The sequence below is a fragment of the Thunnus maccoyii genome, chromosome 18 (genome assembly GCF_910596095.1).
Source record: "Thunnus maccoyii chromosome 18, fThuMac1.1, whole genome shotgun sequence".
Classification (NCBI taxonomy): Eukaryota; Metazoa; Chordata; class Actinopteri; order Scombriformes; family Scombridae; genus Thunnus; species Thunnus maccoyii.
In genome coordinates, this window is record NC_056550.1 from 8876529 (window position 1) to 8893370 (window position 16842).

Here is a 16842-nt window from a genome sequence, read left to right on the forward strand (position 1 = left end):
AGATTGGCAGAGAGAGAGAGGCGGACTGTGTAAAGGGGGGAGAGAGAGGAGAGGCAACTAAATTGCTTAATTGGAGTCACTGCTACTATATTAAAGACAAACCCTTGTTTTTGTGGTCCAACCAAGTTTTCCTCACTCTGACAGTCATTCCATCCTACCAACTGGCCAGACCTTAGAGAAATTTCAACATTGAGGTGAGTTCACTTTTTTCTGCGATAAAACAAATGTATGAATATTTTAGAAAAGAGATGATGGATTAACATTTATAATGATGTAATCACATGTGGAGTGTATCTGTACTCAAGAGTTTTTTGTAATGTAAAAGTAAAAAAAATGTCCATGGGGTACCTTACTGGGATATAAATTAAAGACTAAAATAAAAAAGAAGTAGTCCTCTGTCACTGTGTTTGCTTTTTGGCCGTTTTTTCAGAGGATTTTTCTTGTATTGAGAATAGTTTAAAGACAAATACTTTGTCTTTAGTTAGAAATAGTTTGAGACAAGTTTATAGTCTTCAAACATTAACAGTCATGTCCAGTAACTGGGATATTGTTTCTGGAAAGAAATGTTGTATATAAATGTTGTATATATATTTTTTAAATTTTTCTAAGCTTTGAGCTGAACTAAGTTCCATTCACTCTGATTGTATTAAGGCGACAGCAGAAATGTCAATGCTGAAAATCTTAAACCCTTAGCAGTTAAAAATTAAATTACCTGCATGTCTACATACCAGTGGGGCTATATTAGAGTAGTAAGAGAATTAGAGATAATTGAAAATGCAGAATTTTTTATGCTTTGTTCATAGTTTGACAGGTTCAATTTGAATCTTAGGCGATATAAGCCAAATGTCCAGTAGTTTTACACTTAAGATATTTGTATGTGATAAAGAGTAGTTAGTACTAATAGTACTGCTTATATTCAGTAATTAAGCTATTGGAATCACAAGACTAGTATCCTTGCTCTCTGTGTCCTTAGATAGAATACAGACGGCCACCATTGTGTGGATAGCTGATGGGACAAATCAGGAGAAATCTGATTTTGCAACAGTCATACAGAGAGCAACTCATTCCCTTGACAACCAGCAACAAAATAAAAAATGCCAAGCATTAGTTTAGTGTGGGGGGTGGGGTGGGTGGGTGGAAATGGAGTAACTGCTCTCACATGTGAGCAGATGGGTTTAGTTATCAGTCATTACTAGATTCTGAATTGCTGCTGAGCTCAGGGGGTATTGTCTCACACAGAAGTAAAATCTGGATGCATTCCATTCATGTTCACCATGTTGATATACAAAGAGACCTGTGTTAGACTCAACAGCCCTTTAACCATAAATCAGATAATTGACTTACTGGCTCCACTAATGTGAGAAAGGTTGGACATCATGTGAAGGAAACGAAAGGGGAGATGAGAAGGGGCACGTGTTTTGTGATGTTATGTATTGCATTCTGTCAGTTTGTCAGTGTGAGCAGTTTGTGTATCAGTGTTTGTGTGTCTATCCAAGGCCTGAGGTGTAATTTGTAAATAAAAACTGACACTTGTAGAACAAGACTAAGAGTCCACACAGCCACGCTAGCAGTTCTGTGAGGCTGTATGTAGGCACAGTGTTAGCATGCTCACAATGACAATGTTAGCATGATGATGTTTAACAGGTGTATTCACCACCTTAGTGTGTTAGCATTTTTACATTTGCTAGTTAGCACTAAGCACAAAACAGCAAAGGCTGGGGATGCAGAGTGGAAATGTCATTAGTTTTGAAAATATTTGGTCATAAACCAAAGTATTGGGCACATACCAAAGTTGAACTGATGATGGTGCTAGATGAAAAGTCAGAGGATCACCAAAGTCGTTACAATTCATCTTGAGGAGAACAGGAATGTCTGTACCAAATTTCATGGCAATCCAGCCAATAGTTGTTGAGACATTTCATAAAAAAACAAAAATGTCAACCTCATTGTGGCTAGAGATATTTTACAAAGGTAGTGGACCAAATGGCCGACAGACTGGCCAGCTGATATTGTCTCATACCTAGAACCACATGCTATAGCTTTGCTAAAACAAAGGTTAAGTCAATGAAGACAGTTAAAATTTGTATCACTCCCTCCCTACTCCTGACCCCTGTACAGTAATTGTTATATAAACATTCAAGAACAATTTAGTGTTGAAGTTCGTCTTCTTGACTTTGGCTAATAAATCATACTGGTTACACTGAGGGTTGGGTGAAGCTTGAAAACAACTAGTTCATACAACATGTTGTCAGAAAGTTAAAGTGTTTATAGGATGGCCTCAAAGGTGAGGTGAAATGTGGATTGTTATGGAGAGGAGACATGATGGTTGTAAATATGGGCATAAGGGCACATATTTTCAGACAGTCTCTCCTGCAAAGCATTCATAGTGTTACACAGTTGTACACATGAAAGTTTACAGAAATAGTTGTGTAAATAATAAAAAAATAGTGTGTATAGTGTCTGAATGTTTGATTGTCGGTTTCGATTCAACCATCCGACAAGCAGTTCTGATGAAGCATACTGGCAGCTTTAGTATAGCCAAACTCATGACTGTTAGGACTGAACTTCACGTGCATATTCATAGTCTTATTTTGCTGTGTTCTTCAAATGCTTCTAATGCTGTTGTGCCTTCAGTGCAAAGTACTGTAAACAAAGTACCTGGCATCATCATTGATTCTTTTTCTCTTTCTCTCCTTCTCTCAAGCCTCCGCAATTTTAACAGGATGACTCTTCTCAACTACCCTGTTCCAGAGTTAGATGTTACCTTGCAAGAAGTGGGCCGTGTCCTACAGCTCACCTTAAGTCCTGATCTTTACCCTGAGTTCAAAAGTACGCTGGAACAGCAGAGGCAGCTCCTTCAGGAGGCCCAGCAGAAAGTAGCAACCAGTGCTGCAGGCCAAGAGAATTGGGTGACGGAGCAGTTCAAGAGAAGTCTGTTATCTTGTACTGATCCCCTGCCTACTTCCACAGCCCTCCCTGTTGTTCTACTTCCATCCAAAGCAAAGAGATGTACCCAGCTGACAAGGGCAGCTGCTCTGCTCTGGGCAGCAGCAAAGCTGTACAGTGAGCCCTTGTTATTGGAGGGTGATGTGCCAATGGAGCGCACCCAGCAGTCTGAGGTATTCGCTGCCAGTCGGATTCCTGGCAGGAGTCGAGATGAAATAAAGGTGAGATTACTGGCAGAACACAACTGGAGTGAAAACTTGGGTTTTTTTATTCTCAGGCAGTAGATTAAAATGTGTCAGGTTGAATCTTAAATTAGTGAGCAATTTCTAATCTATGGCTTTGGCATTTCCAGGTCTACCCAGATAGCCTCCATGCCATCATCACGTGTGCTGCAGGAGTGTTCCCTGTTGACATATTGTGGCGTCCCAGCACTGGTGGGCCAATTTCTGCTCGATCGTTCATTGACATCTACAACCATCTGGCTAAGGTGGTGGACCAACCTAGTTCAGGAAAACAGAATGATCCCTCTGCCATTTGCAGCCTCTCAGCTCTGGAGCGCAAAACCTGGGCTGCCATCAGGGAAGAGATCCTGGGGCAAGAAGGGGCAGCAGCAACATCACTGGGGCTGATGGAGAGCGCTGTGCTGGCACTATGTCTGGAAGACTGCAACGCACCCTCTGAACTGGCTGATATCCTCAATGCAGTGAGGCTGGGAGGAGGAGGAGACAGTCCATGTCTGAGATACTATGACAAGGTATTGGATAGTATATGGATAAGGATTTTAAAACAGATTAGATGGAGGATATTGGACATTGGTTCAATTTGCATTTTAACATTCATGTAACATCTGCTCCACATTGCTATTGCAGCTAATTCCACAGTCAAATCAGGCAAACCGCATTATGGCATGATTTATAACAGGGTTTAAATGAACATTGTAATTTTCTATATGACAAAGTAATTCAGTTACACTTTCAGAGCATAGCTGAATTCATTAGATTTATAACAAACATATCTTGAACTGCAATTTTACATTGGCTCATCAAAAAACAATAAGGGTCAGCACATTTTCCACTTAGGGCACCTAGCCTAAATGATGACATTGAGAAGCCCAGCTAGTGAAGTATTTGGATTTTGATATGTGTAAAATCTTTGAACAGTAACAGAAAAAAATCCACTCACAAGTTTCAACCCATCATCCTGTCATCAGTGCTAGAGGTGTTCAGTGCTCACTGAATTTCAGTGGACTAATGGTATACCAATCTTTGTTTTCCTGTTTTTTTTACAGGTAGTGAATCTGGTGGTGTTCAAGGACAGCACAGCTGGGATGGTGTTTGAGCACAGTGCTGTGGACGGGATGGTTGCAGGGCTTGTGACTGAGCATGTGTATCATCTATCTGAGACTGCTGACCTAAACCTAGTCCATACTGACACAGAAAATGTGAATGGGTCTGTCAAAGTAAACATTGCTAATGCTAATTCTGTTTTCCCCAATCCCCTAACATTACCCTTGCAAGGGGTGCATGCCCCCAAGCTGAGCCCTGACTTGAAAGCAACAAATCCAGTTCTCACTTTTGATGTGTCCTCCTATCCTGATGTCTTTTCTACTCTAAGAGGGCAGAGAGGCCTCTATGATGCTTGGATCAACTTCTCTTTGCAGCTTTCCCTGATGCAGACTCTTGGGGAATCTGCTGCCAATCACATACTTGTCACACCTACTCATATGCGCCACTACAAACATGGCCGTTGTGATCCTACATACTCACTCACCATGCAGTCTCGTAAGTTAGTAGGTGCCTTGGCATCCTGCATCAGCCCAGATAACACAATGCAATACACTACTGACCTCCTACGCTTGTTCCATGTTGCATTTTTGGAACACAAAAGCCTCATCAGAAACACCAAAAGTGGTCAAGGTGTAGGTCCCCACCTAGCTGCCCTGCGTCGATCTTTGCCGTCTGACAATCCATTGAAGAAGTTTCTGGACCCCTTTGGATGTCCATCTGTGTACCTCACAGGTACAGATCTGAAGGAGGGTGTGGAGTGTGGAGTAGGAAATGTGTATGCCCAAGATCAGCTGGCTGTAACCTACCTTGGCAAGAGAGACAAGGTTCGCATTGTGCTTAATGGCAAAGGGAGCTTTGCTCTGACACTGGAAAAGCTTAAAGAAAACTTGAAGGTAAACTTGAAGTTAGTGATGCTTCTAGCAGTCAGATATGCCATTGCATGCCAAATGGGAGCCCTGGAGTGTCTACTTAAACAAGATCAAACTGGAAAAATGAATGGAGAGATATATCCCTGTCCAGAGAGCCCAAACAACCACAAAACTACTGCTGAATCTACCACAGGCATGAGCCCAGACCATATTCTGGTGATTCATGGTGGTGCGGGAGAGGAGATGATGCTGAACACCCAAGTGATTTGGGTTATTGAGTTTGCTCTACAGACAGCCTTAACCCTTGGATCTCAAGTGCTTCAACAAGGTGGCAGGAGTTTGGATGCAGTTCAGAGGTCAGTGGAAGCTCTGGAAGACTGCTTCCTGTTCAATGCAGGTAAAGGCTCAGTATTCAATAAAGATGGCAAAAATGAAATGGAAGCAACCATTGTAGATGGCAATGCAATGAGGTCAGGATCTGTTGCTTGTGTGCAAAGTGTGAAGAACCCAATAAAAGCAGCCAGATGTGTCATGGAGAAAAGCTCACATTCACTCATTGTGGGAGATGGGGCTGAGGAGTTTCTGCAAGGGTTGGAGGACAAGGAGAAGCCTGTTGGGCCTGAGTATTTCTACACCGATATACGTCACAGAGAGTTAAATGCAAAGCTCAGTGGTGGAAATATCTCAAAAAACAATCACCCTCAGACAGTTGGAGCTGTGGCCTTGGATCGTTGGCATGGATTGGCTGCTGCATCATCCACTGGTGGGTTAGTGGGAAAGCTGAAAGGGAGAGTTGGGGATACAGCAGTAGTGGGGGCAGGAATATATGCTGATGACATGGTAGCTATTACCTGCTCTGGAGATGGAGATATATTTCTGAGGCACACAGTTGCACAGAAAATAGCTGGTCTATACCATCACAAAGGCTATAGCCTTAGGCAGGCATGTAGAGAAGTGATGACTGAAAATCTGGAGGGGATCTGTGCAGGAATCATTGCTGTGGACACTAAAGGTGATGCCATCATTGAAACAAATGCTGGTGTGATGTTTGTGGCCTCAATGAGAAGTGGCATTTCAAGAGTAGAGGTCCTAAGGCCCCTAAAGAGTTTCTCTGATGTGATCTGGGAAACAGATGAGCTGGTTGCCTACCTGGATCCTAGCCCCTGGATCCCTGGGTCAACCATTTTGACTCGAAAAACTCTAAGCGGAAAAAGCAGCATCTTCCAGATGGCTGCACCTGACTTTGTGACTATGCTACAAGGAGCAAAAGCTGTGTCAAGCTTGCTATGTGAGCGACTGGGAGTGCAGCGATGTGCCTTGGTTTTCAATCCAACCCCTGATCAGCCAGCACAAATCAGACTGCTCCCACTTCATGGTCTAGAGGCAAAGTGGCAGCCCCATCTTGCCAATGAAGAGGAATTTCACACTTATGACCCCGGCTACTGCACCTCAAAAAGTGGCCCACGCTGGGATGATGAAGCACTGACCCAGGTTCAAGCCAAGATTAGAAATGGACTGCCAACATCAAATGCACCTTCTTGCTTTGACTTTTTTGGGGACCCTTCCGACGATAACCTGTTTAGTCGTATTGTACGTGGAGATCAGCAACAGTGGAGAGTGTGGGAAGACAATGAGCATGTTGCCTTCCTAACACCGTACCCAAACAGTCCTGGACTAACTGTTGTGGTGCCACGCAAACCACTGCCCAGTGACATCTTCAAACTGGGGGAGAGTGACTATAAAGCACTGATCCTGGCCACTTATAAAGTTGCCCGACTACTGGATGAGGGAATGAGAGCTCGAGGTGTTGCCCTGATCTTTGAGGGCTTTGAGATCGACTATGCTCATGCCAAGCTGATCCCTTTGTTACCTTCACCAGATGGCGTTAAGACTGCCAAACCACAACCAGAGTGCTTCCAAAGCTACCCTGGATATGTGTCGTCGCTGAGTGGTCCAGCTGCTGACCCTGAGGCCCTCAAAAAGATCCACTCAAAAATCACCCAGTGCAGGCCTCCACATTCATGGGAAGACCCTCAGTCCCACTCCACACTTGCCATCAAGAGCCAATGGTACCGCAACTTGTTCCAGATTCAAAACACTCTTTTCCACAGCACAGTGGAATATTTCCACAGCTCCTGCCGGTACTCCTATGCTCTCACCCCTCTCACCACAGACACCATCTCCTCACCAATGGGCCTGGGATCTGACTCTGAGCCAGTTTCTGTTAACCTGCTGGGCCAGGACATCTACCTGGCTGACTCAATGCAGTTTGTTCTTGAATATTTCCTTCGCTTCCAGGAGAACCTTCCAGGGACCTACTACATATCTCCCAGCTTTAGAGGGGAAGATCCTGATGCCACACATTTGAACCAGTTCTACCATGTGGAGTGTGAACTGTTGGGTGACATGGACAATGCCATTTCCATAGCAGAGGGATACCTGGCTCACCTCACAAAGTCCATGTTGAAGAAACATGCCGATATAATCCTCAACACTGCTGGGACCCTGACACATGTTACAGCCATGCTTAGTAAGCTGGATGGAAAAACCCCACTTCCAAGAGTCCCTCTGGACCAGGCCATTCCCATGATGCCCTCTGCTGACTGCTTAGAGTGGGTACAAGATGGCCAGCCCCAGTTTGGCAGAAAGCTAACACGCAAAGGAGAGCGGGTGTTGATAGAGAAATATGGTGGTGCTGTTTGGCTGACTGAGATGGACCATTTAGGAGTTCCCTTCTACCAGGCATATGTGGAGGGCACTGGGCGGTGCAAAGCCAAAGCTGCTGACCTTCTGCTGGGGCTGGGTGAGACTGTGGGTCTTGGTGAACGTCATTCCACCCCTGAGATGGTACAGGAGGCCCTCAAACACCATACAGTGCCAGAGCAGCCCTACAAGTGGTACATTAACATACGCCAGGTGAAACCACTCCTCACCAGTGGATGGGGCATGGGGACGGAGCGCTACTTGTGTTGGCTGCTTCAGCATGATGACATCAGAGATATACACATCATTCCTAGGATGAAAGGAATGAAGTACATGCCCTGATCATAAGCACTCCACAGATTTTCAGGCCCTTAGATGTGATATGTTATTTGTAATAACCGGGCCTAAGAGGAATACACATTATGGATTTTAACCATAAAATGTCTCAATAATCCAGACTTTGGGAGATTTGAGTTTCTTATACACTTCACCAATGATTTACCTTGCTGTGTCACTGTTAAGAAGAAACTTCCTATAGCTCTTAGCCCCACCTTACCCTTGCACCTCTGAACAAACAATGTGCTGGTGTAAGACTGAGTTACAGCTTGTTCAGACTATGTAATGACAGCATAAAGGAACAAATATTTTAAAGTACTAATTCTTCGCCATGAACAAATTCTTTATATTGGTCTATAACATAGTGTTTTGTTTTTCTCACATTGTCTTTGTATGTGTATAATTTTTGTGAAGGCTGTATGGATAATGTACGGTTTCTTTTTTTTTATTAAGTAATAATGTTTTTATTTAATCTTTACACAGATATCAGACACCAAATAAATAGATCTGAGATCAGAGCTGGATAGATTACTTACAAGGCCAATGGGACCTGTTCCCAGGTGCTTCTGAGCATGGCAGACCCTGGGCACAGGGACAGATATCACAAAGCTAAAATTTGTGTGTAAATGTAGCATTTTAATTTGACATAATGATATATATCACGGTGTGAGATTGGTAAGGAAATCTATTGCTGTCTCTGTTCACCAGATGTGTAAGACAACAAGCTAATTTTACATGGTATATCAACTATTTAAAATGACAACAGAACTGACTGGCTCAATCTTAGTCTACTAGACAGACTGCAACAACTCATCAGTTTGTCATATGAGCATACCTAAGTAATAATCTGAAAGTGGCTAAACTCTGCATTGATCTGCAAAGTACTAGCAATGTGCTCACATTACACAAAGTCAGTTGATATGATGTTCAGATAATAAATATTTCTTGATGTAACTTAAAAGATGACCATTTTGAAGTTTTCATAAAATACATAATTTGCATACCAATACATTGTTCTGTGCCAATTTTTCCCAGTAAATAGGAATAGCAGTTGAGAATGTTGAGTGCGAGAATAGTGTGCATGTATACAAGTGTTCACGTTTATTGTTTGTGCACATATATATATGTGTGGTGACACACACACACACACACACACACACACACACACACACACACACACACACACACAGCCCACGCACTCTCGCACACATATTAGTGCGCACACATGCAAATCTAAGTACACACAGACAAACACAGACAGAACCTTGTAGAATGGGTTTTGATTCAAAACTACCCCCAAATATATTAAGTGAAATGTATCCATGAAGATAAGAATGCAAGAACCTTTGATGTCCCCTCCCCCACCCAAACACATCTGTCAAAGGCCTCAATTGCACTTCAAATTCAACTTCTGCAAGAGGGATGTTACCTATTTTCTATTCAAAGTTTATTAATACAGTGTTAATGAATAAAATCCAAAACAGCAAGTCCAACAGTATGTGCACTTCAGGTTTGAATCTCTTTGAATCTGTCTGGCCTGTGATTTTCACATGGCCATTTGATACAAAATGGATACTGATACTATGAGGGCCAACACTGCAAATAAATTGATTTGCTATGGTTACTATTAAAGGATAGGTTCACATTTTCAAGTCTATTTAGTACAAAATTCCCTCTCTCTTAATGGCCGGTATGGACAGGAGGAATGATTACAGCAAGCAAAACCTGCTTCAGTGTTCACACCTGACAGTTGTTTCAAGATAGACTTGAAAAATAGTGAATAGGTATTCAGTAGTTGTATCAGACAATCCCAGCATAGTGGCATTTCATTTACTATTTGCGATGTGCACAATTATACCACACGCCCTTTATCCTGTAAGTCATTTACATCATTGACACATCGATGCTACAGTACTACTTTGTACTGCATTTATTTTAAGTTATTTAAAACAGACACTACCTGATATGACATCTACAATAACACCATCTGACAGCATTTGTGTGGTTAAAAAAGAATCCAGTTAAAGAAGCTCAGTAATGTATCTCTTACAGCTTGCAATCTGTTGTAATGATCCTGTTTTCCAGTAGGATATATTAGACATTTCATGTGAATCACAAATACCACAAATATCACAAATACCACTCTATTATCTGGAGCTACCTCTATCTGAAACATCTACAATAAAACACCATAAAAGATGATTAGAAGGGTTCATAAGACAATTATTATGACTATGCAAGCTCATAAACTGCATTTAGACGACCTAACTCAGGTTTGTAATCCCACTCATGGTTTTTCAGACTAATTTTGACATTTCTGCTCTCAGTATAGAATTAATCACTTTATCCTGATTCATAGCAAAAACTAGAAGATAATAAAACAATAAAAAGTAAAAAATAAATACACACTATAACATTAAAGGAGGCTTATAACATAAGAGGATGAGGGACAAGATCAGTAACATCCTTGACAACCCCTCTCACTCACTCTATGGTGAACTGTGGCAAATGAGCAGCTCATTCAGTCACAGAGTAATTCCACCAAAGAGCAAGACTTCAGGCGCTCATTTGTGTCCACTGTTATCAGACTATACAACAAGAACTGTGATAAAAGGATAAAACACCTGTGAAGGATACATCTACATCTCGCAAACACCTCTGCACATGATGGACTGAAGGTAGAGAGAAAACAAAAATACAAAATAAATTAAAAAAATAAATAAATAAATAAAAGTCTGCTTCTATGCACTCTATGCATTGCCTCTGTGCACCGTCTGTAAGCATCTACGTCCTATCAGACTCAAACTTAGCTTTATGGCACTTACTCGCGTTGTTCTCTCCTGACTAGATCCCTGCTTGTGTTGTATTAGCTCTCAGATGTACGTCGCTTCTGATAAAAGCGTCTGCTAAATTAAATTGTAAATTGTAAATTGTAATTGTGATCTACATCTATAGCTACATCTACCAGACCTACTACTTCCGCACTTTTTTTCATAAGTCAGGTCATATATATAGCCTAAGTAGTGTACTGTTTATAATGTATATAATGTATATGGATTGAATTCCATTTCCTCGACTTCTTATTTTGTTTGCATTACTCTCATTTTCTTATCTGTTGTTTCCTGCACTGCTGCAACATGCGAATTTCTCCTCTGGAGATCAATAAAATGTTATCTTATTTCCGGACTGACATTCAGATTTGGAAAATAAATAATTAGTATAAAAATATAAAATATAAAAATGCCATTGTAAATGAAATACAAAACAACCCATCATAACCCGGAAGTGTTATGTGAGTAGTCAACTATTTGATTCCGGTTGTGACTATCGAGTCTGACCCCCGGCTTGTGGAGGGCTGTTCCTCTGACTGAAGACAAAATCCTTGGTTTAGTTTCTGAAGCGTAGGTTGACCCGTGTTTTCAACGCTGTGTGTACTTGTGTTTCTGCTTCTACATTGTCCTCTGCATGTTTTTTGTCTGTGTCTTGTCAATAAGGTTGGCTAAAGGTAAGGTCAGCGCCTGCCGAGCCGAACAGCTAGTAAGCGTGATAAGCTAACACAAGCTAGTCAAGAGATGTGTGACTTTCCGTCGAGCCAGCCATTTTCTAAAGACTCATGAACCTCGGTAGCTCACTATGCCTATATTTTATATTCTGTAGTGGCAATGGTCACATAACAGTCGATGTAAATCAGGTAGACAGTGAGTCACGGTGGCTAAGTTGTCACATTTGCAGGGTTGCTAACGTAAGCTAACTTTGAGTCTCTACGAGCTGAAACTGCAGCTACGCGTTTTTGTAAGCTAATTTAACCATTTCTGCCATGATACAACAGAAAAGCAGCAGGTGTAATACTTTGTGGTTTCATATTATGTGCTCTTATATGTTAATTAAATGTTTAGCACAATTTCTACTAAGCAAAGATAGCTAGGTTAGACATGTTGACAGGAGATCTGGAATTACTGTTTACGTCCATAATCAATACTGCAATTAGATTTCACTTCAGGATGATTATAAACCAAGAGTGAAAACAGGTAGCTAAAACCGGCGGTATCTTGCATAACATTACTTTCTAAGTGCAAAGCATTAGGCCTAACTGTATATAAGAGGTCTTATTTGTCTGACCAACAGTCCAAAATTATTGAATTCATTATAATGGAAGACCCAGAAATACACCAAATTCTTACATTTAAGAACCTCAAACCATCAAATATTTTTTTTGCTGTAAAATTACTTTAACGATAAATCAGTTTTCAAAATATTTGTCAATATTCAACAATTAGTCGAAAAATCATCTATTCGATTAATCGACCAATTGTTGCAGTTGTACACATGATCATCGATCCCTTCCACATCTACTGATTCCCATTGAACCACTGTGATCATTCTTTTTTGGCCTTAGGGTGTCACTGAGCTCTAGGATATTGCGATTGTGTCACCCTGAGTTGCTCATTTCCACAAAAAGTGATGCAACTGCCATATCTTTAAACTTCAGTTCCTTCATCACATAACTTCTGCTTTCCTCTGCCCAGGTGCCAGGGTGTCCCCCCTCTCCATGTGTGGTCCCTAATGGGCGGCTGGTCTCGCAGTGCCGTGCTGGAGCTGTATCGGGCGCTGCTCCGTGCAGGGCGTCATCTTCAGTACACTGACCGTAATTACTACCGTCGCGCTGTGGCTCGCGAATTTCGCCGCTGCCAAGCCCTGACGGTAGCTGAAGATAAGGAGGACGCACTGAAGAGGGGCCAGTTCTTCCTCAACAGCCGATTGGGTGGGCTTATGTAGGGGGAAGGGGTTACAGGTCATCTGGAGGTGGGTTAAAGGTCATCTGGAGGTGTATCTCCCAGGTGGGTCTACAATTAAGACAATACTTATGTCAGTTGTGAACATTTTTAGACCTGGGACATTCTTTATGGGGGATGGTGGCTAATTTAGATTCGTAGGACGGGGCAAAGATCATGGGTCATGTGGCTGTTCATTGATCTTCCATCTGCTGGTATGAGATCAGTGCTGATTGAGAGGTTGAAGAGATGTCACAGCTGTTTGCGCAACATTGCTAAACTTGAGAAGAAGAGGTTACCAACATACTGTATGTTGCAGCCTCTGAGTTAAGTTCCTCTTCCTGCCAATGTCCTCATGTGTCTTACTCTCCTTCTTTACTTCCTCTGTTTTCAGCAGCAGGATGGCAGGGGTGAATGGAGACCGTAAAGGGAAGAAAGATGACAATGGGATTGGCACAGCCATTGACTTCATGCTTTCCAATGCCAAGCTTGTGCTGGGGGTGGGGGGAGCAGCCATGCTTGGGATTGCAACACTGGCTGTCAAAAGAGTAAGTGTTGTCAGTATTTATCCCCGTACCCCACACTCTCATGTGTGATTAAGGGGGGAAAAAACGCTCTTACTTAAGCATCCATTCCAACACATACAATGTGCACACTTTGTTGTGCAGATGTACGACCGTGCCATAAGTGCTCCCACTAGCCCCACCAAGATGGAGCAGACAGGAAAGAGGAGCTGGGAGGAGCCCACCTGGATGGGTTCGTCACCTCGGGTACTGAACCATGACATGAAGTCCACAGTTAGCAGGTCGCTGCAGTCTCTGCCCACCTCCTCACATTCTTTTGAACCAGGTGAGGAAAACCAATTATAAAAGTTATATTACATTAAATTATTTCTACATAATGGTTTCAAGTGTCTTTTCAAGTTATGTTGACAAGCTACATTTTTGGTTTAGACTTCAGTCTGCTGCTGTTAAGTTTTTTTTATCCGTTGACAGACAGCCTATTTGGAGGATTCTTGCTCTTCCTTTACAGTGGGTGTTGTCTCTCTAAAGCGCTGTAGTTAGTCACCCAGCTATTTTTTTTTATTAGTTTGATATGTTTTTGCTGCTGTTTTTAATAATTGCTGGTCTCTCAGGTACTGTAGAACACCCCTTGAATTAGTCTTTGTAGATTAAATTTAGTCAGTTTTTAGATTTCCCTCTTAGATCTTTTGCAACTTTACCCATTGCCTCCCCTTCAAAAGTCATTCTCTTAAACATTGGAGAAGAAAAAAAATCACAAAACTTACTTCTATGCAACAGCATATAATAGAGCCGCATTTTAAACTTTCATTTGCTCCCCAGACTGTCTGCGGAGGGCTATGGGTCGAGCTGCTGTGGGAGGCAGTGGAGCCACTGAGTCAGACCTGCTGCGGGCCCGGATGCGTCTGTCCCTGCAAGAACATCTGTGGGACTTCTATCAGAATAACGTGAACATCCCTACTGAAGAGCAGGCTACGGCCAGGAGGGCAGCGCTGGACATCTGTGCTGAGCTCAGAGTGTTCCTTCATGCCAAACTGCCTGACATGCCGCTCAGGGAGATGTACCTGAGTGGCAGTCTGTATGATGACCTGCAGGTAAGAGGTTACACACATTTTAAGATATAGGAGGTTTCTTCGACATATTGATTTGATTAAAACTTTTTTTTTTATTCCCCCTTCCTCCTTCTCATAGGTGGTGACAGCAGACCACGCCCAGCTGATGGTGCCTCTAATCTTGGAGAAGAACCTGTGGTCGTCCATCCCTGGGGAGGATACCATCATGAATGTCCCAGGTTTCTGGTTGGTCCGCAGGGAGAATTTGGAATATTTCCCACGGAACAGCAGCTACTGGGACCGTTGCATGGTTGGAGGTTACCTCTCCCCTAAATCAGTCCTCGAGGTCTTTGATAAGCTTGTGGCTGGCTCTATCAACTGGCCAGCTATAGGGAGCGTCCTCGACTACGTCATCCGTCCTGTGGTTCCCTCAGAAACACTGACCCTGGAGGTGCAGTACGAGACGAACCGGAAGCTGTATGTGGACTTTCTACCATTACTTGTGATGGAGGATGGAACCTCGCTGATCGCCAAACCGCATCGGCTTGCTGCAGAGCGCCATGAAAACCTCTGGCGGCAGAGCTTCCGTGTGGCGGAGACGGCGCGGCTCAGGGCCTTGGATCAGGAGGACGGAGGCTGTCGATGCGCTTGCCTGAAGGTGGCGAAGGCCATGTGCAAGCTCAACCCTGCCCTTAACCGGCTCAACGCCAGTCAGCTCACCAACGCCATCTTGCTGCTGAGCGAAAAAGAAGGTGACTGGACCCAGGAAGCGCTGGCCGACCGCTTCCTTCAGCTGCTACGAGCGCTAGTGGGGCACCTAGAGGCCGGGAGGCTGCCCTGTGCCCTCAGCCCAAAAGTTAACTTATTCTGTGAGTTGACTGAACTGGAAGTGGATGAGCTTGGATATACGCTCTACTGTGCACTCTCAGATCCTGAGGGGCTTCTGAGAACTGCTGTGGCACCTGATCCCTGACAACTTCCTATATGAACTGTCAAAGAAAAGTCAACCACTGCTTTTGTGGTCAATGATGACCTCGAGCCATAACGATGTTCCTTAAAAAAAACAAAAACAAAACAGCTGCATGGAATCATCCTCTCTCCTAAAACACATGCTCTCTTCATTCTTAAATGCGTCCTCGCAAACATCTGTGAGAACATGTGCAGTAGCAGTTGACTCTTGACATGAAAGCTGTATGTGATGTGAGATGTAATCATCCAAATATCTAATTTTAATCTCAGATGAAAGTGAAGGCCAATTTGAGTTCATGGCTCTCACTAAAGCCATTGTATTAATGAAGTTAAGAGCAGGAATGCTGTTAGGACCAAATGAATCAAGATGGAGGGATTCAATTGGGGAGATTGAGATGCAGTATGTACCTCTGCATTATATCTGACCTCTTTTAAACTGGTTGGGGGACAGATTAAGGTAACCATGGTTACAGTGTTTACTCTGTGGTGAGATGGGTCCGTACCACTGTGTCAAGAGATAGAATGTAATGTTGATTGTGTGTATGCCAACCCAAAAGCTAATAAATTGTTGACAAATTGATCAGCCTGAAGGACTCAACATTCTTGAGTTAAGAGATGAGCTTTGATAGAGTTCAATTTTTATTTATCAAGGTTTTGTAAGAAAAACTTCATTAATACAGTGGCTGTGTTCAAGATGAATGCTTTACATGTTTCCAGATATATGTGAAAACAAACATTAGGCTGTGTTTGGAGTGTTTGCGGCTTGCATGTGTTAGCTACCGAATCAAGGTGAATATACACTTGTTGATGTCTGCCTCTGATATTTCTAATTCCATGCCATTCAGCCACGAATCTGATATAAAATTGAATATACATTCACAAATAGAATACCCTACCATTTGTGGAAATATGCATTGAACAAAATCACAGCACCATCATCATTTTGTCATACAACTATTTTGGCCTGAACAGAAAATATTTCCTTGTGACTGGATGGTAATCTGTCTGACACAGAGCTGCTCTTTGTTTGCTCTTAAGAAAAAGAGGTTTCTCCTCCAGTCCAACATTTGTTGCACAGGTCTGATGCGCTTTATTAACCAATTATTATTGTCTTGTACAACCTCCATCACGGGTTATTTTGCACTGTTAAAATGTTCATTTTTCCCTCAGTAGATTTGCAATGAAAGTTGGTCAAAAGTGAAGCTGTTTGACTTCAAGTGTCTGTTGTCTGCTGGTTTTTGCTTGTTACTTGTCATCAAATCAGTAATATGCAATCTTGGCGTGCAGCAGTGTAAACTTTGTTGTCTTAAGTATCATAAGTAATTCAGATCCTCTTTCCTCTAGATGAATTCAACAGTTTTCAATATGGGTTGCATACACTTGTTGGT

At 42.5% G+C, this 16842-nt stretch overlaps 3 protein-coding genes across 4 annotated transcripts; all 3 read left to right on the forward strand.

The window, feature by feature from the left end:
* Positions 1-3561: 3561 nt before the first annotated feature.
* On the forward strand, positions 3562-8659 carry LOC121884353. The gene is made up of 2 exons (XM_042393123.1): positions 3562-3700; positions 4235-8659. The coding sequence occupies exons 1-2, from the start codon at positions 3575-3577 to the stop codon at positions 8144-8146; spliced, it is 4038 nt and encodes a 1345-aa protein (XP_042249057.1). The 5' UTR covers positions 3562-3574; the 3' UTR covers positions 8147-8659.
* Positions 8660-11435: 2776 nt separating this feature from the next.
* Positions 11436-13400, forward strand: LOC121883865 (MIEF1 upstream open reading frame protein-like). 2 transcript variants are annotated; one of them, XM_042392327.1, is made up of 3 exons: positions 11436-11541; positions 12667-12978; positions 13310-13400. In XM_042392327.1, the coding sequence occupies exon 2, from the start codon at positions 12704-12706 to the stop codon at positions 12914-12916; it is 213 nt and encodes a 70-aa protein (XP_042248261.1). In that variant the 5' UTR covers positions 11436-11541; positions 12667-12703; the 3' UTR covers positions 12917-12978; positions 13310-13400. The 2 variants fall into 2 exon arrangements, with proteins under 2 accessions (XP_042248261.1, XP_042248260.1); XM_042392326.1 differs by lacking the exon at positions 13310-13400 and having other exon boundaries at positions 11479-11567; positions 12667-12916.
* mief1 (mitochondrial elongation factor 1) lies at positions 12887-16034 on the forward strand. The gene is made up of 5 exons (XM_042392324.1): positions 12887-12978; positions 13310-13460; positions 13581-13761; positions 14256-14527; positions 14625-16034. Exons 2-5 carry the CDS (start codon positions 13314-13316, stop codon positions 15456-15458), a joined length of 1434 nt encoding a protein of 477 aa, XP_042248258.1. The 5' UTR covers positions 12887-12978; positions 13310-13313; the 3' UTR covers positions 15459-16034.
* Positions 16035-16842: the final 808 nt, after the last annotated feature.

Bases quoted from the DNA above. Each gene is read 5' to 3' on its own strand.
- LOC121884353 (XM_042393123.1), top strand. From the start codon at position 3,575: ATGGAGAGCGCTGTGCTGGCACTATGTCTGGAAGACTGCAACGCACCC. The intron at 3,701-4,234 runs GTATTGGATAGT...TTTTTTTTACAG, and splicing joins GTCTGAGATACTATGACAAG to GTAGTGAATCTGGTGGTGTT.
- LOC121883865 (XM_042392327.1), top strand. From the start codon at position 12,704: ATGGGCGGCTGGTCTCGCAGTGCCGTGCTGGAGCTGTATCGGGCGCTG.
- mief1 (XM_042392324.1), top strand. From the start codon at position 13,314: ATGGCAGGGGTGAATGGAGACCGTAAAGGGAAGAAAGATGACAATGGG. The intron at 13,461-13,580 runs GTAAGTGTTGTC...TTTGTTGTGCAG, and splicing joins CAACACTGGCTGTCAAAAGA to ATGTACGACCGTGCCATAAG. The intron at 14,528-14,624 runs GTAAGAGGTTAC...TCCTTCTCATAG, and splicing joins GTCTGTATGATGACCTGCAG to GTGGTGACAGCAGACCACGC.